Here is a 26,902-nt window from a genome sequence, read left to right as displayed (position 1 = left end):
GAAACATGTATTTTTACTTCTCTAATTGCATTGGTAACCAGTTTATAATAGCACTAAGGCACCTCAGGGTTTGTAGTACATAGCCAATATACCACGGTTCCCTTTCTTTACTGATGTAGTGGAGTAAAATTAGACCTAGTCAAAATATAAATAGTAAAGTCAAGTACAGATACCCCCAAAAACGACTTAAGTAGTACTTCAAAGTATTTTTACTTAGTTACTTTAAAACACTGATTGGACATCAGCCACTGATGGTGTACTGCACTGGATCTTTCTTAGGACCCTGCGGATAACCATCAGGCAACGTGAACTTCCTAAAAGAAAGCAGCGAAACGGGGTTCTTTGACGTCAGCTACGTGTGACTATTTCAATTTAAACAGGACAAGATGGCGGAGGTGAGATTGAGCGGGCTGAGTAAGAGGAATCATTTCGAACAAAACCACAAAAGACACGTCTTTGACGAAGGTAACGTTTTATATAACAAGATAATATGGAGTTGGATATGTGCTTGAGACTGACGAACTGAAATCTACCTCGTTTGGCGTTGCTTCTCCTGAGTGTCGCAACCTCCAGTAGCCAAGCTATGTTTTTACTTTTCAGGGACCCGGCCAGTGAAAGGTGTATTGTGTAGCTTTGCTGGCTAGCTATTTCGTCCCGGCTTGTGCAGACCAGCCGTCACTCACCTCACCTGGCCTGGTCTGTCATTTCAGACTGCGCGTGTTGCCCGCTGTTCCGTGATTCAGCCCCAGACATTGGGGTACTTTTTGCATTTCATACGAGAGTTGTAATTGACATGCATCTATGGTTGTAGGGACATGTTGGCTAAATAATGTAACGTTATCGAACCAGCTGTCAGTAACAGTTTCCTTGCAGCAAGCCCTCTCGAAAACCGTTTTCTCCATAGGGTTTTCAGCGGTTAGTTTCGCTGGGGTTCAACGTTTATAAACGTCAATCACTTGCAAAGCCGTTTTCAAAATATACTGCCCGTATCTTTCATATCAGTAGGATAACAATATACAATTAATGTAGCAGAAACATACCCTGTGTGCCTCCAGTTGATGAACTACACTTCTTCCCCAGTTACGCTTACACACGCCCCGACTTTCCGACCTGAACATCACTGACTTTATTAAAATGTATATTTTTAACCTAGTTGTTTTTCTTGAAAAGCACCATGACCATCCGATGCAGGTAACATCAGACCAGTATAATAAAAAAGCAAATTATTTCAACTTATACTCAGCTGTGCATTGCAAGTGCTACACCAACTGATCGATTTTGTTATCATAGCTTGAGTTTTGAAATATGATCTGAGAAGAACGATATTGTCAGACCAGGCATATAGCCAATATGCTGTGATAATGTATTAGGCCTGCATGCTGCACAGAACTGAACTGTTTTAATTAGATTCATGTCAAAATTTAAGACTAGTTAAAAATAAAAATAAATGTTGAATGGTAGATCTGTTTGCTTTTTGACTGCAAAAGTCCTCTACACAGGTTGGTGACCACTTGTCTGAAGGCTTGATTATGTCATACTCGAGGCACTGTTTGTTCAGATAGGAGAGGAAAGGTAGTGCCTGTTGTGCACCGCAACATCGACCACCTCGCCCTAGAGTCAAAATGTTTACACTATTGAAATGTAATTGTATAAAACCTGGATGTTTTTGAGGTATGTCTTACTGTGTTCCGACCACAGGCATGTTAATAGGATTATTTGAACACTTCCTCATACCATTGACGCCAGTATTTCTCATGTTCTCAACATTCTTTCATTGTCCAGCAGCCAAATACACACTCCTAGTCATATGAACAACCCATGGTAGTTGCATCTTTAGATCTTCCCATTTTTAACATTTAGAAATTATATTTTCATCTCTCATGAAACAGTTGTGGTGCGCATTGGAGAACGGTGTTTTCCCGCCAGTTGCATTTTGGAACCTTCACGCTTAGCCAGCCGTGTGCATTGCTGCCCTTTATGTTTTTAATTTTAAGCTAAATGTTTTGATCTGTTGCATCAGCCTCATTGCTTTTAAACATTCTTATTTTTTGTATACTGTGGTTGTATTAATTTGGGATCTGTCCCAGAGTCTGTTTGGAATATTTATTTCTCGAATAGAACAATATACTAAGTACAAAAGTTGACCTAATCTATATGAGGATAGTAGACTGACATAGGCTGCTGCTTTTGCTGTTCATTACTCTTGTTTGCTGACAATGTGGACAGTTCTTCTGTCTTCAATATGTGCCTCAGAAATCGAGAAGGACGCACGCCGTTGCATCACCGACGTGTCGGTCTTTACTATTAGCCTACTTCGAAGCTGTGATCACTGTGAGAATGACCCGATCACGTGACTGACATTGGCTAAAAGATTTGACATCTGAGAGAGCATGATGCTGCTTTTAGACAAGGGCCGCAAAAACGTCCTACCAGTCGACATAACAGGACAAGAAAGATGGTGATGGCACAACGCAATGCGCTGCTATGGTGATTTCAGTAAACACAGTGCAAATCAACATCCAGTAGAAAACAACGCTGCAGCAAAAGTTGAAATATTTAAAGTCTGGCGGGAAGTCCCATCTACCTTAGCGTCTGACTGCATTTACCGCCAGCCTCCACGGCATTTGCTGTCATGCTCTAATTGAAAACAATGACATCCCTCTTCAGGCTAGCTTGGCACAACAAGCTTTCTTTTCTTGCTAGCTAACATTTTCTAGTTATTAACTCTGCTGTTTGGGATATTAAAAGTGGGGTGTTATTAGTTTGAACTCCTTTTTGATTTAGACAACCAGGCATTCTTAAGTTATTTGTGTAAAGTTAGGGACCCTCTGGCTTTTCTTTGAATCTAATGTTCCCCTCTTGAAATAGCCAGTGACGACTTTAGTCTTCTTGCAGTGCAACTGAAACCCAGTTCAACTAGGCCTAATGTTAACTGGTCACCAAAGTAGGCTTAATATATAGAAAAGGAAAATCTTTGCCTCTCTGGTTTTGTATGCCCATTCTGTGTCCTTGCGTCAGATTCCTTGATTGAAGCAAGGAGAAAACATCAGATGCGTTTTCTCTCCCCCTCTGGTGTAACGGCTGTCAACTCTATTGTAACGTGATAGATGTGTAGCCTTAACTAGATTTTCTCAGCTGTTCTAATCTATTGGTTACACATGGGGAAAATTCCTTTCAACCCTACCTAACATCTTCCTCACTGAACAGCACTCACAATCTGGCACAATTATTTGTGTACCAATGTTGATGTGTACAGAAATCAGTCAGCAGGAAAATGGAAGATTCTGAAGAGAACCCAGGTTATTTTTGACATTTCAGTAATGTGTGTCTCTTAAATCCTTTTAGCCTTGTGACATGCCACTTGTATAAGTGCAAAATACAGCTGGCTTTGTTTGTGGCAATATTTAACACTCACTGGGGCTGCACTTTGTCCTTGAGTTAAATGAGCTTCATTTTATAAGCTGTGCGTATGTATAAAATATATCCCAAAATGTGCATGCGCCAGTTTTCACGCAAAAGTTGGCTTTTATAACAATTTAACTTGAAGTGAGAATGTGCTCACCTCACCGCAAACTTTAGACCATGCGTATGCACATCTGCTAGTGGTTGAAATATTGTATTGCGTGTTGGAAAGTAAGTATTTTGTGCAAAAGGGGGATATGATAGATTATTCATAAAAAAATAAAACAAGAATGCAGTTGAGCATTTACCCTCCTTGACTCCAGTCCAGAGAGGGAGTAGTCTCCTGGAGTTGGCACCAGTCCGCAGTGTCGCCAAAAAGGAGAGTGGGACTGGGGTTTTGCGTTGTATGAAATGTTCCTTTCCTCTGAAGAAAATTCCCACAGACACGTGGCTAAGTGTGTTGTCGTGGCTTCTCAAGGCTTCAGATGTAGTAAAGGGGAGAGAGCTGTTTCACATACTGAACTGAGATGTAGACCTCCACTGCCTGCATACATGGCCTGCCAATAGACCCTGATCAGGGCTGATACGATGCAACAGGAGAACTGTGGAAAGATAAAAGTAATGATAAGCCTGCACATTTTTGGATACGTCTCAGTTTGCTCAAAGGTAGAGGGATTGGACTGTATTAGCCTGACCTCTAGCTTCCCTCGGCAGCACTCGCAGTAAATGGTTTCTTCCCATCAGCCCTATAGGAATTCTCAGCAGCCCAGTCCCTGTAGAGTAGTGACTGTTTTGTCTATCTCCTATGGCTCCTATAACATCATTGGCACTTCATTCTGCTGACTACAGCTACTTATTCCACTGCCTTGATAGATGCATAGAGGGGCCTAATCCTTGATCATGACTCGGTTACATTACTCGAGTCATTGGACGAAGGCGTCTTCTATAGGGGGGGAGTTTTGTCAAGAGCTGCGACGCTCAGTCTAAACATTAACACACATCACTTGGGGTACGGTTTTGGAAGCATAATAACCTTCTCTTTCATATCGGTGAGACATAATGTTATTAAGGTTAAATTGATACATAACTTTATAGGGTTAGGATACCCACATGGCCATATTTCCATGTTACAGTGCTTGTTTAGGGAAAACAGAAGGAAATCGGTGGACTACCTGTGCTAATTTTTTATTATTTTATTTATTTTACCTTTATTTAACCAGGTAGGCAAGTTGAGAACAAGTTCTCATTTACAATTGCGACCTGGCCAAGATAAAGCAAAGCAGTTCGACAGATACAACAACACAGAGTTACACATGGAGTAAAACAAACATACAGTCAATAATAAAGTATAAACAAGTCTATATACAATGTGAGCAAATGAGGTGAGAAGGGAGGTAAAGGCAAAAAAAAGGCCTTGGTGGCAAGGTAAATACAATATAGAAAGTAAAACACTGGAATGGTAGTTTTGCAATGGAAGAATGTGCAAAGTAGAAATAAAAATAATGGGGTGCAAAGGAGCAAAATAAATAAATTAATTAAATACAGTTGGGAAAGAGGTAGTTGATAGGGCTAAATTATATGTGGGCTATGTACAGGTGCAGTAATCTGTGAGCTGCTCTGACAGTTGGTGCTTAAAGCTAGTGAGGGAGATAAGTGTTTCCAGTTTCAGAGATTTTTGTAGTTCGTTCCAGTCATTGGCAGCAGAGAACTGGAAAGAGAGGCGGCCAAAGAAAGAATTGGTTTTGGGGGTGACTAGAGAGATATACCTGCTGGAGCGTGTGCTACAGGTGGGAGATGCTATGGTGACCAGCGAGCTGAGATAAGGGGGGACTTTACCTAGCAGGGTCTTGTAGATGACATGGAGCCAGTGGGTTTGGCGACGAGTATGAAGCGAGGGCCAGCCAACGAGAGCGTACAGGTCGCAATGGTGGGTAGTGTATGGGGCTTTGGTGACAAAACGGATTGCACTGTGATAGACTGCATCCAGTTTGTTGAGTAGGGTATTGGAGGCTATTTTGTAAATTACATCGCCAAAGTCGAGGATTGGTAGGATGGTCAGTTTTACAAGGGTATGTTTGGCAGCATGAGTGAAGGATGCTTTGTTGCGAAATAGGAAGCCAATTCTAGATTTAACTTTGGATTGGAGATGTTTGATATGGGTCTGGAAGGAGAGTTTACAGTCTAACCAGACACCTAAGTATTTGTAGTTGTCCACGTATTCTAAGTCAGAGCCGTCCAGAGTAGTGATGTTGGACAGGCGGGTAGGTGCAGGTAGTGATCGGTTGAAGAGCATGCATTTAGTTTTACTTGTATTTAAGAGCAGTTGGAGGCCACGGAAGGAGAGTTGTATGGCATTGAAGCTTGCCTGGAGGGTTGTTAACACAGTGTCCAAAGAAGGGCCGGAAGTATACAGAATGGTGTCGTCTGCGTAGAGGTGGATCAGAGACTCACCAGCAGCAAGAGCGACCTCATTGATGTATACAGAGAAGAGAGTCGGTCCAAGAATTGAACCCTGTGGCACCCCCATAGAGACTGCCAGAGGTCCGGACAACAGACCCTCAGATTTGACACACTGAACTCTATCAGAGAAGTAGTTGGTGAACCAGGCGAGGCAATCATTTGAGAAACCAAGGCTGTTGAGTCTGCCGATGAGGATGTGGTGATTGACAGAGTCGAAAGCCTTGGCCAGATCAATGAATACGGCTGCACAGTAATGTTTCTTATCGATGGCGGTTAAGATATCGTTTAGGACCTTGAGCGTGGCTGAGGTGCACCCATGACCAGCTCTGAAACCAGATTGCATAGCAGAGAAGGTATGGTGAGATTCAAAATGGTCGGTAATCTGTTTGTTGACTTGGCTTTCGAAGACCTTAGAAAGGCATGGTAGGATAGATATAGGTCTGTAGCAGTTTGGGTCAAGAGTGTCCCCCCCTTTGAAGAGGGGGATGACCGCAGCTGCTTTCCAATCTTTGGGAATCTCAGACGACACGAAAGAGAGGTTGAACAGGCTAGTAATAGGGGTGGCAACAATTTCGGCAGATAATTTTAGAAAGAAAGGGTCCAGATTGTCTAGCCCGGCTGATTTGTAGGGGTCCAGATTTTGCAGCTCTTTCAGAACATCAGCTGAATGGATTTGGGAGAAGGAGAAATGGGGAAGGCTTGGGCGAGTTGCTGTTGGGGGTGCAGTGCTGTTGACAGGGGTAGGAGTAGCCAGGTGGAAAGCATGGCCAGCAGTAGAAAAATGCTTATTGAAATTTTCAATTATGGTGGATTTATCAGTGGTGACAGTGTTTCCTATCTTCAGTGCACTGGGCAGCTGGGAGGAGGTGTTCTTATTCTCCATGGACTTTACAGTGTCCCAGAACTTTTTTGAGTTAGTGTTGCAAGAAGCAAATTTCTGCTTGAAAAAGCTAGCCTTGGCTTTTCTAACTGCCTGTGTATAATGGTTTCTAGCTTCCCTGAACAGCTGCATATCACGGGGGCTGTTCGATGCTAATGCAGAACGCCATAGGACGTTTTTGTGTTGATTAAGGGCAGTCAGGTCTGGGGAGAACCAAGGGCTATATCTGTTCCTGGTTCTAAATTTCTTGAATGGGGCATGTTTATTTAAGATGGTTAGGAAGGCATTTTTAAAAAATATCCAGGCATCCTCTACTGACGGGATGAGGTCAATATCCTTCCAGGATACCCCGGCCAGGTCGATTAGAAAGGCCTGCTCGCTGAAGTGTTTCAGGGAGCGTTTTACAGTGATGAGAGGAGGTCGTTTGACCGCTGACCCATTACGGATGCAGGCAATGAGGCAGTGATCGCTGAGATCTTGGTTGAAGACAGCAGAGGTGTATTTAGAGGGGAAGTTGGTTAGGATGATATCTAAGAGGGTGCCCGTGTTTAAGGCTTTGGGGAGGTACCTGGTAGGTTCATTGATAATTTGTGTGAGATTGAGGGCATCAAGTTTAGATTGTAGGATGGCTGGGGTGTTAAGCATGTTCCAGTTTAGGTCGCCTAGCAGCACGAGCTCTGAAGATAGATGGGGGGCAATCAGTTCACATATGGTGTCCAGAGCACAGCTGGGGGCAGAGGGTGGTCTATAGCAGGCGGCAACGGTGAGAGACTTGTTTTTAGAAAGGTGGATTTTTAAAAGTAGAAGTTCAAATTGTTTGGGTACAGACCTGGATAGTAGGACAGAACTCTGCAGGCTATCTTTGCAGTAAATTGCAACACCGCCCCCTTTGGCAGTTCTATCTTGTCTGAAAATGTTGTAGTTTGGAATTAAAATGTCTGAATTTTTGGTGGTCTTCCTAAGCCAGGATTCAGACACAGCTAGAACATCCGGGTTGGCAGAGTGTGCTAAAGCAGTGAATAGAACAAACTTAGGGAGGAGGCTTCTAATGTTAACATGCATGAAACCAAGGCTATTACGGTTACAGAAGTCGTCAAAAGAGAGCGCCTGGGGAATAGGAGTGGAGCTAGGCACTGCAGGGCCTGGATTCACCTCTACATCGCCAGAGGAACATAGGAGTAGTAGAATAAGGGTGCGACTAAAAGCAATAAGAATTGGTCGTCTAGAACGTCTGGAACAGAGAGTAAAAGGAGGTTTCTGGGGGCGATAAAATAGCATCAAGGTATAATGTACAGACAAAGGTAAGGTAGGATGTGAATACAGTGGAGGTAAACCTAGGTATTGAGTGATGAAGAGAGAGATATTGTCTCTAGAAACATCATTGAAACCAGGAGATGTCATTGCATGTGTGGGTGGTGGAACTAATAGGTTGGATAAGGTATAGTGAGCAGGACTAGAGGCTCTACAGTGAAATAAGCCAATAAACACTAACCAGAACAGCAATGGACAAGACATATTGACATTAAGGAGAGGCATGCTTAGTCGAGTGATCAAAAGGGTCCAGTGAGTGGAGAGGTTGGTTTAGGGTCACGGCGATTTAGACAGCTAGCCAAGCCAACCGGTAGCAAGCTAGCATAGGATGGAGTCTGTTGTTAGCCACCTCTTGCGTTCGGTCAGTAGATTAGTGGGGTTCCGTGTGGTAAAGGGGATTAATCCAAATCACACAACAACAAAAATAAGAACAATAGATATAGTTATAGAGGCCCGAGAAGAAAACATAATAATTCAAATAAATAAATTGTCCGATTGTCTATTCAGATAGCAGCCGGAAAGACAGCTAACGGTTAGCGGGCCGCAGATGGGCGTTCCGGTAACGTCGCGACAGAGGAGCCAGCCGGATCTCCTTCAGGTAGATAACGTCGGCAGTCCGGTTGTGAAGGCCCGGTGGGGCTCCGCGTAGGCAGTGAAACGGGTCCGGATAGGTGACTGCAGCCCAGGAGTGAATGATGGAACTCAGGCGTGATTGACGGAGCTGGCTAGCACCGGAACAAATTGGCAATCTGCTTTTCTGAACACCTGTGTGTAAACCGAAGACAGACACCAGACGTGTGGTCACTGAAAAATACTGTTGGCTGCATCTGCTAAAACTCTACTTTTCATTTGTGAAATTATTTTGTTGTGATGTGTAGAGGGATTTGTTTCTAGAACCTTACAGCAAATGAGAATCATTCACATTTTATATGGTGAATTTGGCTGTTTTTGTCTTCCATAGCCAATTCACCCTTTAAACAGAATATGTAGGGTCCTTGGAGTAACATTAGTGTCCTTTATTCCAATATTGGGCTAAGAGAGGTGTATGTTTGGGTTATCCTTTTTAAGCTGGGCTGATGCGGGATGTTAAGTACTGTCGTTTTATATGTGAATTCAGTTCAGAGCAGTCTGGCAACAAGTTAGATGGCCTTACCCGATTCTCCCAGCGAGTCTTCTATTTCTCATCCTGACCCACTATCATGCTACTCTGCAGGTGATTAATTATCAGACTGGTGTTAATTGCTTGTCTGCCCATGTGTGGAAATACTGAGGTGTCAGGAGCTGGAGCTTTCGTCCTGACTTGTTTGTATATAAATTCAGCTTTACTGTCACTGAGGCTAAAAAACAAACTGTGATATGGATGTCTGTCTAGCTGTAGAATACATTCATAAAACCACTGTTAGTCTCTGGCTTATTGTTTGGTGTGATTTTAGTGTCTTTTTTTTTTTTGTACAGCGTTTATCTAGCGGTCTCAAACCCACAGTGAATGCTGTCTGTTGGCAGACGAGACAGTCATTATACCAGAATCAGCAGGATGCCTCTTCGGTGTAAGCTCTGCTCCGGAGAATGCTCCACAGAATGCTGTCCTGTTCTCTCATACCTTCTGTTCGGCAAACCCTCTCCTGGCATCAGCCATAGTTCCCAGTCAGCCCACTGCTGTTCGGCAGAGGACAGCCCAGCACCCAGCGTTCAAATCTGCCTTACACCAAATCCTCACTCTGAGCTTTGGATGGGGTTGTTATTAGGTATGATGGTTTTTCTTCGTGTTCAAATCACACACGTCTTGTAAGACTGTCAGCTCTGAGGAAAATGTCAATGGGCAGATTGATGTTTTCCTTGGAGTCTTGCTTGGTGTTTCTGGTATGTTGTGAACAATACTTTCCAAAGGTCTCCTTGAAACAACTTTTTTTTTTGTCTAATTGCGATGGCAGTTGTAGGATGCTTGTTTGCATGAGCACTAGCAGTCCCAATTACCTGTCATACCAGTTCCCAGGGTGTTGGTTTAGGTGTTTGTCTACTGTGATAAAGTGACGTCTCTGATGTAGAGCGATTCCTACACGTTTCTAGAAAGGGAATGCCTTCCATTAGACACCCTTTCTGGGAAATATTGGTAAAGGTAAAACTGAAAGCTGTTTGAAATGCTTTCATTTTGTGACGTTGATCTCCCTGAGGTCATAGCCTTGATACATAAAATATACTGCGTAGTGTAGGTGGTATAGACACGGGGCCAAATATAAAGGCCTAGTACATTCATCTCACAATACCCCTGGCTTTTGTCTCCCTTTCGCCAATACGTTTCCTAATACCCAAGTGTGCCACAGGCCTGCCCTGCACAATGTACTGGCAGCATGCAACAAATACCATGGCCAGGAATTGCCATGGAATGTTCAATAATATGGAAAATGTCTTGGGGTGATTTGAAGTTCAGATGCTGGAATCCTCTAAGATAAGACTAATGACTAACTTTTTTTGAGAGGACAGACTACACTTCTCTCTGAAACCTTTCCTTGTGATGTGTAAAGTTTAAACTATGCCATGTGCACTGTTGACCTCTCCCTGCTCTTAACAGCATGAAACCTGTGTGTCCTGTTCTGTCAGGTGCAGGTGGTGTGGAGGATGTTCCTCTGTCCCTGCCAGATCGGAGGCCTCATTCCAGGATAGCGCCTCGGGCAGAGGCTGACGGCGAAACAGACGAGTGGGAACAGGCCCCAGAGCTGAGTCATGTTAAGGAGCAGCCAATTGAAGAGGAGCCTGTGGTGGGGTTGGCCGAGAAGGCTCGGCCCATCCAGATAGTCCTGGCCCACGAGGACGACCACAAATTTGAGCTGGACACTGAGGCCCTGGAGAAGCTCCTACTGCAGGAGGATGTCAGAGACCTCAATGTGGTGGTGGTGTCTGTCGCCGGGGCCTTCCGCAAGGGCAAGTCCTTCCTGCTGGACTTCATGCTCCGATACATGCTCAACCAGGTATAACCAGGTTCACACTCATACCTACAGTACATACAATTCACTGTATTTATATAGAATACTGATATTTCTGACCACGTGACCTGACCTGGAAAAAAAACTCTGGCCCTACTTCTAGATTAGGCTAAATAAACTCAGGGCAGGTCCGGTTGACGATTTTGTTAAGCAAGGACCAATTTAACAACTTTGTTACTGCTAGCAAGTGCTTTTAACCACAGTTCACAGCGAAAAGACAATCTATTTTCAAGTCATTAACATAACCCTGAGGGTCGTGTGAATTAAAACGTGTTATGTAACGCTGCTCACCTTTTCAGGGTCATCTCTCGGTTGTCGGTTCAATACTAACATTTGTAAAGAAGTTTGGAGATCCTGAATAAACCCTTTATTAGAGTCCTGTATTCCCAGATTAATGAGACACTTACACACCTTATTGTCTGCTGCACATAATGTCCATCTAGGGGTTTATAAAACCGCTGTAAACGGAAAGTCAGCTAATGGCTCTACATGGATATTATAAAAATAAAAATAAAATTAATTGGATTAATTTAGTGGTGTGAAATTCCTTCAGGCTCTTTACTTCCCACAAAATACATCTTCCATTCCTAGACTGCTAGATTATTGCTATCTTCATGTCATTTCACACACACTATATATAAAAAAGGATGCGGACACCCCTTTTTTAAATTAGTGGGTTCGGCTATTTCAGCCACATGCGTTGCTGACAGGTGTATAAAATCGAGCACACAGCCATGCAATCTTCATAGACATTGAAAAATATTGGCAGTAGAAGGCCTTACCGACAAGCTCACTGACTTTCAGGTGGCACTGTCATAGGATGCCAAATTTCTGCCCTGCTAGAGCTGCCCCGGTCAACTGGAAGTGCACATTTAGGAGCAACAACGGCTCAGCCGCAAAGTGGTAGACCACCGAGTGCTGAAGTGCATAGCACGTAAAAATCGGTTGTCCTCTGTTGCTGCACTGACTAGAGTTCCAAACGGCCTCTGGAAGCAACTTCAGCACAATAACTTTGTCGGGAGCTTCATGAAATGGGGGTTCCATGGCCGAGCAGCTGCACACAAGTCTAAAATCACCATGCACAATGCCAAGCTCCGGCTGGAGTGGTGTAACGCTCCCTGCCAGTGGACTCTGTAGCAGTGGAAGTGCGTTCTCTGGTTTGATGCGTCACGCTTCATCTGGCAGTCCGACAGACAAATCTGGGTTTGGCGGATGCCAGGAGAATGCTACATGCCCGACTTCATAGTGCCAATTGTAAAGTTTGGTGGATGAGGAATAATGGTCTGGGGCTGTTTTTAAATGTATTTTATTTTTATGGTTTGGGCTAGGCCCCTTAGTTCCAGTGAAGGGAGATCTTAACGCTACAGAATACAATACCATTCTAGATTCATGCTTCCAACTTTATGCCAACAGTTTGGGAAGGCACTTCCCTGTTGCAGCATGACAATGCCCCTGTGCACAAACCCCATCGAACACCTTTAGGATGAATTGGAACGCTGACTACAAGCCAAGCTTAAACGCCCAGTATCTGTGCCCGACCTCACTAATGCTCTTGTTGCTGAATGAAAGCAAGTCTCCGTAGCAATGTTCCAACATCTAGTGGAAAGCCTTCCCAGAAAAGTGGAGGCTGTTACAGCAACAAAGGGAGGGCCAACTCTATATTAATGTCCATGATTTTGGAATGAGATGTCTGATAAGCAGGTGTCCACATACTTTTGGTGATGTAGTGTATGTCAGGGAACTTGGGAAAGGGATATTGTTATATTCTGCTCTATAAATACTTTTTTCATACTCCAGTCACCTTATCAGCTGCTACCCCTAAGCCATAAGACTGCTTAAAAATGAATAAAATGGCCACCCGGTCTATTTTAATTGATTTCTCCCCGCCCCCTTGTTTTTACACTGCTGTTACTCACTGTTAATTATTTATCCAATTTACACATACCAACATGTACAAATTATCTTGACTAACCAGTACCCCTGCATATTGACTCGGTATCGGTATCCCCACCCCCCCTCCCCCTGTTATTGATAGTTTATTTATTTTTAAATATTTTCTTGACCATTTTTTTTAAACTGCATTGTTGGTTAAGGGCTTGTAAGTAAGCATTTCACGGGAAGGTCTACACTAGTTGTATTCAGTACATGTGAAAAAACATTTGATTTGAAGCTGCCTCACACTCAATGTCACTGTAGACTCCTGCTAGATTCCCTGCCTGGGTCTGTTCATCTCAAGTCTGAGACACTGACTGAGCTGAGGACAGAAGTAAAGTCTGAAAAAACGGCTCACAGTGGGCTCAGAGGAGCAGTGATTGCTTATTGTTTCTTTGAGACGACGATGCACTCAATCTCATCCAGGGTCAGGTTTTCAGGATTGCTCTGTGTTGCACTAGTTCCAGTCCAGAATGAACCGAAAGAACTGCAGAGATCATGGAGTGTCCCCCATGTTATTCTCCAGCAGGTTATAACCTTTAGATTAATCATTTAATTTCCTCCTGGTCTCTGCACATCTGTGCTCTTTTTACGGCCTACAATTTGAACACAACCAGTCCAGTCACGTTTCCTGCTGGAGAGAGTCTGCTCTTCTGTGTGTGTGGCAGTTAGATTGACTGACTGGACTGGTTGACATACACAGAGGGAGGAGACCGAGAGACAATATAACTAAAGCTTGTTATCTAAAGTCTGCTCTTGCACACACTGTAATATCCTTGTTTAATTGCACTGTAGGATCTCTTTTTAACCCTCAAGTCAATATCTGCGGTCCTGTTGAAATCACGGGGGGTACACAATGCAAATAATCCGGGTAGGCATTTGATTACCAGTTCGGGAGTCTTATGGCTTGGGGGTTAAAACTGTTGAGAAGCCGTTTTGTCATAGACTTGGCACTCCGGTACCGCTTGCCATGCGGTAGTAGAGAGAACAGTCTTGACCATTTTTAGGGCCTTCTTCTGACACGGCCTGGTGTCGAGGTCCTGGATGGCAGGCAGCTTAGCCCCAGTGATGTTCTGGGCTGTACGCGCTACCCTCTGTAGTGCCTTACGGTCAGAGGCCGAGCAATTGCTGTACCAGGCAGTGATGCAACCATGTTCTCGATGTTGCAGCTGTAGAACCGTTTGAGGATCTCAGGACCCATGCCAAATCCTTTTTAGTTTCCTGAGGGGGAATAGGCTTTGTGGTGCCCTCTTCACGACTGTCTTGGTGTGTTTGGACCAGTCTAGTTTGTTGATGTGGACACCGAGGAACTTGAAGCTCTCAACCTACTCCACAACTGCTCCGTCGATGAGATTGGGGGCGTGCTCGGTCCTCCTTTTCCTGTAGTCCACAATCATCTCCTTAGTCTTGGTTACATTGAGGGATAGGTTGTTATTCTGGCACCACACGGCCAGGTCTCTGACTTCCTCCCTATAGTCTGGTCGTCTGATCAGGCCTACCGCTGTTGTGTTGTCTGCAAACTTAATGATGGTGTTTGAGTCGTGCCTGGCCATGCAGTCGTGGGTGAACAGGGAGTACAGGAGGAGACTGAGCACGCACCCCTGGGGAGCTCCAGTGTTGAGGATCAGCATGGCAGATGCGTTGCTACCTACCCTCACCACCTGGGGTGGCCCATCAGGAAGTCCAGGATCCAGTTGCAGAGGGAGGTGTTTAGTCCAATGATCCTTAGCTTAGTGATGCACTTCTAATTAGCATAATACAAAAATCAGTTTAACATAGTTTTTTTTTTTTTTTTAATGGGTGCCCACAAGCCGCACGACTTGTCTGAAAGTAGCCCAGTACCAGTTATAAAAATATGGAAGCGCGTGTGTTTTCCTGATCTTTCATATCTGAGGATATTTGTAACTAAACCAAGATGGTTCATCTGTGTTTACAGTGGGAGCAAATGAAGCACTGTGGGAGCAAATTAAGCATAGTGGGCAGAACAAGTAAGGTGGGCCAAGCACGAGCTAGCACATTGTTGCGGCTGGCTTCCGGGTTGAATGCGCGCTGTGTTAAGAAGCAGTGCGGCTTGGTTGAGTTGTGTTTCGGAGGACGCATGGCTTTCGACCTTCGTCTCTCCCGAGCCCGTACGGGAGTTGTAGTGATGAGACAAGATTGTAACTAATAACAATTGGATACCACGAAATTGGGGGGGGGGAAGGGGGTAAAAATAAAAAACGGAAAAGTGGTGCGGCAATATGTATTCACCCCCTTTGTTAAATAAGATCTGGTGCAACCAATTACCTTCAGAAGTCACATAATTAATTTGATTTCACATTCACATGGTCTGTCTCTCTCAGCAAAAAACAAACGACCCTGTCTTTCAAAGAATTTGTAAAAATCCAAATATCTTAATTGTGAAGAGTTTAAACTCTGTTGCCCATGCTTGTTCAATGAATCATAAACAATTAATGAACATGCACCTGTGGAACGGTCATTAAGACCCTAACAGCTTACAGACGGTAGACAATTAAGGTCACAGTTATAAGAACTTAGGACACTGAAGAGGCCTTTCTACTGACTCTGGAAAAACACCAAAATAAATTAGGTACCCTTCCTGCAGGCTGACATGACCCTCCAGCATGACAATGCCACCACGCACAGAACGAGTAGTATGGCTGATTTTCCTGCAGGGAAGGAATGTCAGTGTTCTGCCATGGCCAGTGAAGAGCCCGGATCTCAATCCCATTGAGCACGTCTGGCTAGGGCCGTTCTCCCCGCCCCCCCCCCCCCCCCCCCAGAAATGTCCGGGAACTTGCAGGGTCCTTGGTGGAAGAGTGGGGTAACATCTCACAGCAAGAACTGGCAAATCTGGTGCAGTCCATGAGGAGATTAAGCACTGCCGTACTTAATGCAGCTGGTGGCCACACCAGATACGGACTTTATTTTCCCCCCACCCCTTTGTTCAGGGACACATTATTCCATTTCTGTTAGTCACATGTCTGTGGAACTTGTTCAGTTTGTCTGTTGAATCTTATGTTCATACAAATATTTACACATGTTAAGTTTTCTGAAAATAAACGGTTGCCAGTGAGAGGATGTTTCTTTTTTTGCTGAGTTCATGTATATATCTCTGTTCTGAAAGGCCCCAGAGTCTGCAACACCACTAAGCAAGGCACACCACCAAGCAAGCGGCACCATGAAGGCCAAGGAGCTCTCCAAACAACTGGTCAGGGACAAAGTTGTGGAGAAGTACAGATCAGGGTTGGGTTATAAAAAATAAAAAAATCTAACTTTGAACAGCCCACGGAGCAACATTAAATCCATTATTCAAAAATGGAAATAATATGGCACCACAGCAACATACCAAGAGGGCCACCCACCACAACTTAGACCAGGCAAGGAGGGCATTAATCAGAGGCAACAAAGGGATCAAAGATAACCCTGATAACATGTTTGGTGTTTTCCAAAAGCCATGTGGGAGACTGCCCAAACGCATGGATGAAGGTACTCTGGCCAGATGACACACATTTAGCTTTTTGGCCATCAAGAAACTCTGTCTGGCGCAAACCCAACACCTCTCATCACCCTGAGAACACCATCCCCACAGTGAAGCATAGTGGCAGCATCATGCTGCGGGGATGTTTTTCATCGGCAGGGACTGAGAATCTGGTAAGGAATGATGGATGGCCCTAAATACAGGGAAATTCTTGAGGGGAAACCTATTTCAGTCTTCCGGAGACTTGAGACTGGGACGGAGGTTCACCTTCCAGTAGGACAATGACCCTAAGCAGAGTGCTAAAGCATCATCCGAGTGGTTTAACTTCTTGCGTCGAGCAATCCCGTATCCGGGAGCGTAATCATAGCCTCAAGCTCATTACCATAACGCAACGTTAACTATTCATGAAAATCGCAAATGAAATGAAAAAATATATTGGCTCACAAGCTTAGCCTTTTGTTAACAACTGTCATCTCAGATTTTCAAAATATGCTTTTCAACCATAGCTACACAAGCATTTGTGTAAGAGTATTGATAGCTAGCATAGCATTAAGCCTAGCATTCAGCAGGCAACATTTTCACAAAAACAAGAAAAGCATTCAAATAAAATCATTTACCTTTGAAGAACTTCGGATGTTTTCAATGAGGAGACTCTCAGTTAGATAGCAAATGTTCTGTTTTTCCAAAAATATTATTTGTGTAGGAGAAATCGCTCCGTTTTGTTCATGTTTGGCTAAGAAAAAAAAAACAAATTCAGTCATTACAACGCCAAACTTTTTTTCCAAATGAACTCCATAATATCGACAAACATGGCAAACGTTGTTTAGAATCAGTCCTCAAAGTGTTTTTCACATCTATTCGATGATAGGTCATTCGTGGCAGTTGGGTTTCTCCTCTGAAGCAAATGGAAAAATACACGCAGCTGGAGATTACTCAATAATTGCAACTGAGGACACCAAGCGAGCACCTGGTAAATGTAGTCTCTTATGGTCAATCTTCCAATGATATGCCTACAAATACATCACAATGCTGCAGACACCTTGGGGAAACGACAAAGTGTAGGCTCATTCCTTGCGCATTCACAGCCATATAAGGAGACATTGGAACACAGCGCCTTCAAAATCTGGGGCATTTCCTGTTTGAAATTGCATCTTGGTTTCGCCTGTAGCATCAGTTCTGTGGCACTCACAGACAATATCTTTGCAGTTTTGGAAACGTCAGTGTTTTCTTTCCAAAGCTGTCAATTATATGCGTAGTCGAGCATTTTTTCGTGACAAAATATCTTGTTTAAAACGGGAACGTTTTTTTTTTAATCCAAAAATTAAGAGCGCCCGCTATATCGAAGAAGTTAAAGGAAAACATTTTAAATGTCTTGGAATGGCCTAGTCAAAGCCCAGACTTCAATCCAATTGAGAATCTGTGGTATGACTTAGATTGCTGTACACCAGCGGAACCCATCCAATTTGAAGGCACTGGAGCAGTTTTACCTTGAATGGGCAAAAGTCCCAGTGGCTAGATGTACGAAGCCTATAGAGACATAACCCAAGAGACTTGCAGCTGTAATTGCTGCAAAAGATGGCTCTACAAAGTATTGACTTTGGGGGGGGTGAATAGTTATGCACGCTCAAGTTTTTGTCTTATTTTCTTGTGTTTCACAAAGTTTTGCATGTTGTGTAAATCAAATGATACAAACCCCTCAAAAAAATATAATTTTAATTCCAGGTTGTAAGGCAACAAAATAGGAAAAATGCCAAGGAGGGTGAATACTTTCGCAAGCCACTGTAGATTTCAAATGGATGCTTTAGCATTATAGCCTTGTGACATGGCTGGGTTACCCCTTTTGTCTATGGTATACATCTCAGATATAGTACAGACACTTCAAAACAAACTTCCTTTTAGAATATATATATTTTTTACTTCTGTTTTTCCGTGCATGAATCTGTTATTCAATGCGTTATGTGCTAATAGCAGTGAGGCTGAATGTTTAATCAAATAGAAAATGCATTCAATTATCTACTTAAAGGGGTCCTAAAATTCCAAATCTTATGTCTAAATGTTCCTTGGTCATACCATCTTAAAACAATTCAGTGTGTTAGCTTAGAAGGGGAAACACTGGGCCTCATACTCTTGTCGTACCAAGGAGCTACAGTTTTGTATAATTAGTTACTTTGTCAGTCAAATCACATTGTAAGCCTACTACTCCTGCAACATTGCATTACTCTTCCATTTTCTACAGGGATTTGTCGGCACTTGTAGAGTAACACGCACACTTCTAATGGCCTTGTTTTCTTAACAGCAGCTGTTATCCTGTTGGTGTTCTTCAAACGTAAGTTGTTGTTTTTTGGACCGGGGGTTCAAATGAATTCCATGGAAGGCCTAGTGTCTGTATTTTTTTTAAACTTAAGACCTAGACAACCAGGTCAAATCAAATGTTATCACATGCGCCGACTACATCCGGTGTAGACCATACCGTGAAATGCTTACATACCAGCCCTTAACCAACAATGTAGTTAAATGCCTTAAGTAAGAATAACAAATAAAGAGCAGCAGTAAATAACAATAGCGGGGCTATATACAGGGGGTACCGGTACAGAGTCGATGTGCGTGGGCACAGGTGTTGAGGTAATATGTACGTGTAGGTAGTTATTAAAGTGAAGGTGAGGGGAGTTCTTTAATAATTAGTGGACTTAATTCATCAATCAATTACACGGGATGACTGTGGACACTCAGCCCTCTGTGGAATGGGTTTGACACGTTTGCCTAGACTGAACGGAGTCTGACATGTTGCATTCAGTACAGGCTGTTCTGTAAAATTACCCCGATATCTCGGGCGGACTAGTACTAAGAATGATACTAGTGTGACCTCCGGTGGTAATTTGCAAATGCATGTACTAAATTCCTTTTTATTTATTTTTATTTATAAATCTGTAGGGCTTTCACCACTACCTACATGACATACACTTTCCCACAGAAATCAATAACTTATTTATTTGAGGTTTTATACCTATGACTGTTCATGTTGTCCTCTCACAGCAGCAGGAGCAGTCAGACTCGTGGGTGGGGGGTGATGATGATCCTCTGACAGGGTTCAGCTGGAGAGGAGGCTGTGAGAGGGAGACCACAGGGATCCAGGTCTGGAGTCAAGTGTTTGTTGTCAACAAGCCAGATGGGAGCAAGGTGAACCTTACTCTGACACACAACCATTGAAATTGAGAGGAACCGTCTTAATATGTTTATGATCTTATGTCCATCTCTGCAACTCATATTGGCTGTACTTTAAGTGGATTTCCATCATGTCTTGATCATCTAAAGGTGACTTGCAGTATCCTAACCCTCGACAGGTTGCTGTTCTGTTAGTGGACACACAGGGAGCCTTTGACAGCCAGTCCACCATAAAGGACTGTGCAACAGTTTTTGCCCTGAGCACCATGACCAGCTCTGTACAGGTGAGTCTATGGGATGGACCTGCCTGTGACTGAGTTATTAGTGTTTTACTGATCATGTACTCAGAGTGCACGCACACACATTGTGCCAGTTGAGTTCCTGATTTGTTCGTTGCTGATTTGAAATGGTATGTTGTCATGAATTGGCTTATGTACAAAATATATTTAATGGTATTATTGTGTTTTCAGGTGTATAACCTGTCTCAGAATATTCAGGAGGATGACCTTCAGCATCTTCAGGTATGTTTGTCATTCCTCACCTCAATAAGAAGGTTACACATTTGTTAGTGTTTGAAAACAATGTTGGTGCTATGATGACTAACATCCATTGTCTTTACTCCATATGTTTAGCTCTTCACAGAATACGGCCGGCTTGCTTTGGAGGAAATCTATCTTAAACCCTTTCAGGTATGTTACTGTCCTGAAAATGGATATGCTTTCTTCAATATACTCAACAGTTTTGACGAGCACATTTGTCCTTTCTGAGCACTGATTCTCAGTAACCCTGTGTTTGTGTTCCAGTCACTCATGTTCCTGATCCGAGACTGGAGCTATCCATACGAACACAACTATGGACTGGAGGGAGGGAACCGCTTTCTAGAGAAGAGACTGCAGGTATGTCTGGATGAGAGAATGAGGCCTGTGAAGGAGAATTTTAAGATGGGCTGCTCTAAATTTAAACATAGTATCTAGTCCAGTGTGGCTTTTCAGGAGAGGAATTTCCATTACAGTTTTGAACAAAATTAGTTTACAATTCGTTCAAGATTTTGAATTCAATTAGTAATTTTGTTCAGTTTAGCTCTGAATGGAAGGAGACTTGCAGTATCACTTCTTAGAGGAGGATCTGGAAGTTTAGCTATCATACCACCTTATGCCATGTGTTGGGTAGCATGTAACAGCTGAGCCGTCTTATTGGGTAGCATGTAACAGCTGAGCCTTGTGTATGGAAGCGTTGACTTGTGTTATGTTTGGTATCATGTTCCAATTGGGCCAACGGCTGCTTGTGGGGTAGCATTGGACAGAAGACCAGTGTCTGTCTTGGATATTATGTAACAGCTGTGTCGATTGGTTCTGCAGGTGAAACAGAACCAGCACGAGGAGCTGCAGACCGTGAGGAAACATATCCACTCCTGCTTCTCCAACATCGGTTGCTTCCTACTGCCCCACCCTGGCCTCAAGGTGGCCACCAACCCCATGTTTGACGGAAGATTAAAAGGTGAGGCCTTGCACTACAGAGAATTATCCTTTCCACCCCTGACCCCTGTCCATATGACATCCCATCCACCTGACATTATCCCATCCTCAGTGACTCCCTGACCCTTTTCTGAAATACTGAAGTGGAGAGGAAGCTTAGTTAACCCCGGCAGGAGACCGCTCTGGGCTTTACGATGCTTCTGACTGTTTGTGTAGACATTGATGGTGACTTCAAGGAGGCGCTGGGCAATCTGGTGCCCTTACTGCTGGCTCCTGAGAACCTGGTGGAGAAGGAGATTGGAGGGGTGAAAGTGACCTGCAGAGATCTAGTGGAGTATTTTAAGGTGAGTAAGCGCTCTGCCTCTCCCATGGCGACAGGAATACTGGAAATGCCTGAAAGTATTCTAAAAATGTCTTCTCTTTACAACAAATTCATTTCTCTACATTTACTTCCCAGGCCTATATAAAGATTTATCAAGGGGAGGAGCTTCCTCATCCCAAGTCCATGTTACAGGTCTGTATTGGTTTGTTCAACATTGATGTTAATAGTTTTGAGCAAGCCTGTGGAGTCTCTTATTCTGCTCAAACCTTCAGTTTGACTTTGCTCACATTTTCTTCCATGTTACCTAGGCAACGGCTGAAGCCAACAACCTTACAGCAGTTGCTGGAGCAAAAGACATGTACAACAAAAGCATGGAGATGGTAGGTTTGTTCACCCCTAGTTTGTCAGTGTAATATTGTTTGATTTCTGAACTGTGGCGTTTTGCTGGTAGGTGTGTGGAGGGGACAAGCCCTACATCGCCCCTGCAGACCTGGAACGTTGCCACGAGGAGGTCAAGGAGTGCTCGTTGCGTCAGTTCCGCTCCGTGAAGAAGATGGGCGGAGAGGACTTCTGCAAGAAATACCAGGAGCAGCTGGCGGGTGAGCTGGATGAGGCCTACTCCAACTTCCACAAGCACAACGAGGGCAAGAACATCTTCTATGCCGCACGCACACCTGCAACGCTGTTTGTCGTCATGTTCGCCACCTACATCGTCTCAGGGCTGACCGGTTTCATCGGCATGAACACTATTGCCATGCTGGCCAACCTGGTCATGGGCGTGGCCCTCATGATGCTCTGCATGTGGGCCTATGTAAAATACTCAGGGGAGTTCAGAGATGTGGGCACCATCATAGACCTGTTGGCAGAGACACTCTGGGAACAGGTGGGTGTTTTCATGTTAAAGATAGAAGTATGGATAAGTGAATTAGAGTACTGTAAGTGTTTTTATTTAGGACGAGTGACTTTGCAGAATTCCTCGTTGTCTCCCCTGTCTGTGACGTTGATTCCCTTCCCTCAGATTCCAGATTTCTAGTGGCCCTCTAGTTCCCCATTGGCCCTGAACTCGATCTAGCTAACAAAATGGCTACATGGACTGAGTTGACCCTTGTATTTTTGTTGTTGTTGCCCTGTCTCTATTCACACATTCAGGACTCTACGCACACACATACTCCCATACAATCATATATGCTACTGCATCTCTCTGTTTAGCCTTGTCACATCACCCCCCCTATACATGTCTACCTCTAGCTGTCCAGTATCCCTGCACATTGTAAATATAGAATTGGAACTGACCCTGTGTGTAGTCGGAGAGTATTCAGACCCCTTCACTTTTTCCAGATTTTGCTACAATGCAGCCTAATTATGACATCTATTTTAAAAAATAAATAAAACATCCTCACTCTACAAACAATACCCCAATAATGTCAAAGCAAAAACAGGTTTAGAAGTTTTTACAAAATGTATTAAAAATAAAGTCTTTACATAAGTATTCAGACCCTTTGCTATGGGACTTGAAATTGAGCTCAGGTGAATCCTGTTTCCATTGCTCATCCTTAATGTTTATACGTCTTGATTAGAGTCCACCTGTGGTAAATTCAATTGATTGGACATGAGTTGGAAAGGGGCACACCTGTCTATTTAAGGTCCCACAGTTGGCAGTGCATGTCCGTGCCAAAACCAAGCCATGAGGTCGGTGAAATTGTCCATAGAGCTCTGAGACAGGATTGTCGAGGCACAGATCTTAAACATTGCAGCATTGAAGGTCCCTAAGAACACAGTGGCTTCCATTTATGAATGATGGAGGAAGTTTGGAACCACCAAGGCTCTTAGAGCTGGCCGCCCAGCCAAACTGAGCAATCGGGGGAGAAGGGCCTTGGTCAGAGAGGTGACCAAGAACACAATGGTCACTCTGACAGAGCTCATCTCTGGAGATGGTTGTTCTTCTGGAAGTTTTTCCTATCTCTGCAGCACTCTCAACAATCAAGCCTTTTATGGTAGTGGCCAGACGGAAGCCACTCCTGAGTAAAAGGCACATGACAGCCTGCTTGGAGTTTGTCAAAAGGCACTTAAAGGACTCTGACCATGAGAAACAAGATTCTCTGCTCTGATGAAACCAAGATTGAACTCTTTGCCCTTAATGCTAAGTGTCACGTCTCGAGGAAACCAGGAACTGCTCATCACATGGCCAATACCATCCCTACGGGGAACTGTGGTGGCAGCATCATGCTGTGGGGATGTTTTTCAGCGGCAGGGACTGGGAGACTAGTCAGGATCAAAGGGAAAATGAACGGCGCGAAGTACAGCGAGTTCCTTGATGAAAACCTGCTCAGGACCTCAGACTGGGGCAACGGGTTCACCTTCCACCAGGACAATGAACCTAAGCATACAGCCAAGACAACGCGGGAGTGGCTCAGGGCAAGTTTCTAAATGTCCTTGAGTGGCCCAGCCAAAACCGGACTTGAACCTGATCTAACGTCTCTGGAAAGAACTGAAAATAGCTGTGCAGCGCCCTGACAGCCCTTGATAGGATCTGCAGAGAATGGGAGAAACTCTCCAAATACAGGTGTGCTAAGCTTGAAGCATCATACTCAAGGCTGTAATCTCTGCCAACAGTGCTTCAACAAAGTACTTAAGTAAATGTGATTTCATTTTTATACATTTGCTTAAAATTCAAAACCTGTTTCTGCCTTGTCATTATGGGGTACTGTGTGTAGATTGAGGGGGGGGGGGGCAATTTAATCCATTTTAGAATAAAGCTGTATCGTGAAAAAATGTGGTCTGAATACTTTATGGCTTACTACTTGTTTTTATTAACTTTATTTTTGTTGTACTTTATTGGTTACTGCATTGTTGCGTTTAGAGCTTGCAAGAAAGACATTTAAGTATACTTGTGCATGTGAGGTTAACTGTCTTTCTTTACTATCCAATCAGCCTTCAGCCTGCCCTTTCCCTGTCCAATCAGCTGGTGATCTGTTTTCTTCTTTAATCTGATCTTGCTCTCCCTCTCCTCTCTGCCTCACAGAGGACTTCCAGAAAGGTGAGGTGGAGGTTTCCAATCCTGCCCATGTACCTGGTGCAGTTCAGTGTACTCTGTGTTTGGTTGTCTCTGCTGACGTTGCTCTTCTCTGCTAATTCCTTACCTCCCGTCTCCAGGTGCTTTCCAAACTCTTCGAGTCGACCAAGAGTCAAATCACATGGAGCTTTTTCCTACCAGCAGCACAGAGAAAGAGACTATCCTCAAACAACAATGACAAGACCGACTAACTAGCCTTTCTGGCTAGCTGCTTGGCTCTTTATTTCCAAATGCATCTGCATTCCGCTCTTGTCATTCCTTGTGGCCTATGGGGCTGGTCTTAATTATAGGGATGCTGTCTGCCTGGTTCACCCTACATGTAGAGCGCAGGTTGGCACTCTACCTACTCTTCTGATTGTAAATACAGCATAAATTATCTTGACACTTCATAGATATTTTTTCAGTTGCATTCTTGTTTTAAACGATTGTTTTCGGTCTGCATGTTGGATGGTAAATATTCTCGCTCCTTTCTTTCGCTCCCTTTGTCCTTATTGTCATGTTCTTTTCTATTGATTTTGATTGTCATGTCCCCCTGTGCTCTCTCCTCTCCAGGTGTTGAAGCCTCTGAGTGAGCAATATATGGAGGATAACGTTAGACAGACTGTGGTCAACTCCATCAGAGCCAGTCTGACAGAACAGGTCACGCAGCACGTCAAGTCACACTGACCCCCCCCCCCCCCCCTTCTCCCTGCCATCCGCTCACCCACTCAGTGTGCTAAGTCCTAGAACTGTGCAAACCAAAGTATAGCCAGCCTCGTCTGCTGTAGTGTCCTGTATTACTGCTGGCTTCTCTATCAGATCCCTTCTGTTGGGAGGTGGACAATCAGTGAGTTAAGTGGAGTTGCCAGTCTTCTCCTGCCTTTACCAAAATTGGACACATTTCTCAAATGTGCCATTTTGTAGATGCAACCCCACCCCTACCCAGGATTTTAAATTATGAAGAGTTGTCAGTTTTGCTGGCCCGGTTTTAGTTTCTAATACTGTAATTAAACTGATTGCAGTTGCTTTGGTTTCAAGGGAAATTCAGGGAAATGCAGCTCTGACGCTGTGCCTTTGGAAGCAAGCTGAACTATCTGCATGGTCATATACTGTAGCCAAGCCAGTCTGTTCCTCCCTCTCTTCTGATATTGTTTGGTTTTTAACTGTGGTGGATTTAGGAAGCATTTGAGTCTCATTGTTAAGGTACTGAACTTGCTTTAGTGTCTACCTACCAGTATTACCCACTGCATGGTATTAGGTCAACATAGCATAGTGCTAGAATAGGTCCTAGAGTTCAAGCTATTGGTTAGCGGGGAAGTATTCAGACCATTTAACTTGTTTTTCTAAAACCCACAAGTATAGTGGGAGTGATCAAAGGTATTGCAAATCTAGCATGTTTTTCTCGTAATACAGCACTGATCATTTATGCCAACACCCTAGTACAAATTCCATCCACAGCTGTCTCGCCTAGGAACGTGCCAGTTTGTACAGTCTTTTTTTGTTTTACAAATAAGGCATGATGTTTTTGACATTGCAACTTTATATACATTTTTCTGGTGTTATGGCTTTTTTGGGGGGGGGGGGGAATTGGCCTAAAAGTGACTTGTTATGGAATGTTTTGTGATTGGTCTTACATGTAAAATTGCGTATATTCTTTCTACTATACCAGTATGTATACAAACTTGAGGCTAGAGCACTTCAATTCCACCTCGGACAACGCTTTCTGGAATTTGAGTGGGCCGAATGTCTTTTTTGCATTTTAAATTCACTGTAATTTATTTTTCAATAATGAGTACATTGACCTTAATGATTAAAATCAATATACTGTTCATGACTTTTTGTTTATTGGGACAAAGGCAGATTTCACAGCAGTCCAGTTGACGTTGTCAATACACTAAGTAGGAAGCTGTGGAAGTTCAACACCAAAGTGAGGTTTACCATCGTAGAGCTTTGTTTTTGACCTACCTCCCACCCAATTTACACTGGTTTTATTGATACATAAGTAAAGAACAAATTCTTATTTACAATGATGCCCTACCCCGGCCAAACCCTAACCAGGATGACGCTGGGATAATTGTGCGCCACCCTATGGGACTCCACTCATGGCCGGTTGCGATAGACCCTGGTTCGATTCCAGGCAGTAGTGATGACTCTAGCACAGATGCAGTGCCTTGGAGTCCAAAGTTATGGTTTTTCTTTCAGTTTGCGATAGACCCCACAATTCAATCCACTGTCCCTTTTAGTGTCTGATTCTCAAACTACCACAACAGAGACTGCTTTGTATGAAACCGGGTGTGTGTATACAGTCAGTAGCCAGAGAGCATTGTCACAAGAAAAGAGCTGTCCTTGTCCAGGCTGGGACAATGTTAGTGACACTGCTGCACAGGGAAAGGTCTGCCCTTAATGTCAATAGTTGTGGTCTAACAAATGAATGATGCACTTGG

At 43.7% G+C, this 26,902-nt stretch overlaps 1 protein-coding gene across 8 annotated transcripts; it reads left to right on the top strand.

Moving 5' to 3' along the window:
* On the top strand, window positions 1-26,287 carry LOC110502587 (atlastin-2). Of its 8 annotated transcripts, XM_090217065.1 has the most exons (16): window positions 16-465; window positions 10,652-11,019; window positions 18,744-18,773; window positions 19,484-19,624; window positions 19,789-19,893; window positions 20,080-20,130; window positions 20,242-20,298; window positions 20,413-20,505; window positions 20,968-21,106; window positions 21,301-21,428; window positions 21,542-21,598; window positions 21,715-21,786; window positions 21,858-22,289; window positions 24,429-24,443; window positions 24,560-24,809; window positions 25,032-26,287. In XM_090217065.1, the coding sequence occupies exons 1-15, from the start codon at window positions 387-389 to the stop codon at window positions 24,668-24,670; spliced, it is 1,878 nt and encodes a 625-aa protein (XP_090073191.1). In that variant the 5' UTR covers window positions 16-386; the 3' UTR covers window positions 24,671-24,809; window positions 25,032-26,287. The 8 variants fall into 8 exon arrangements, with proteins under 8 accessions (XP_036816078.1, XP_090073191.1, XP_036816077.1 ...); XM_036960182.2 differs by lacking the exon at window positions 18,744-18,773; XM_036960181.2 differs by lacking the exon at window positions 18,744-18,773 and having other exon boundaries at window positions 19,481-19,624.
* Window positions 26,288-26,902: the final 615 nt, after the last annotated feature.

Source organism: Oncorhynchus mykiss, chromosome 23, assembly GCF_057628025.1.
Source record: "Oncorhynchus mykiss isolate SJ-2025 chromosome 23, ASM5762802v1, whole genome shotgun sequence".
Lineage (NCBI taxonomy): Eukaryota > Metazoa > Chordata > Actinopteri > Salmoniformes > Salmonidae > Oncorhynchus > Oncorhynchus mykiss.
Note: the sequence above shows the minus strand (reverse complement) of the source record. Positions and strands in the feature narration are given on the sequence as shown.

What these genes read in the sequence shown, in the direction of transcription:
- LOC110502587 (XM_090217064.1), top strand. Translation starts at nt 387, where the DNA reads ATGGCGGAGGTGAGATTGAGCGGGCTGAGTAAGAGGAATCATTTCGAA. An exon ending in TCCGATACATGCTCAACCAG is followed by an intron (nt 11,020 to 19,480) that starts GTATAACCAGGT and finishes GTCCTCTCACAG; the next exon opens with CAGCAGGAGCAGTCAGACTC. An exon ending in ACAACAAAAGCATGGAGATG is followed by an intron (nt 21,787 to 21,857) that starts GTAGGTTTGTTC and finishes TTTTGCTGGTAG; the next exon opens with GTGTGTGGAGGGGACAAGCC.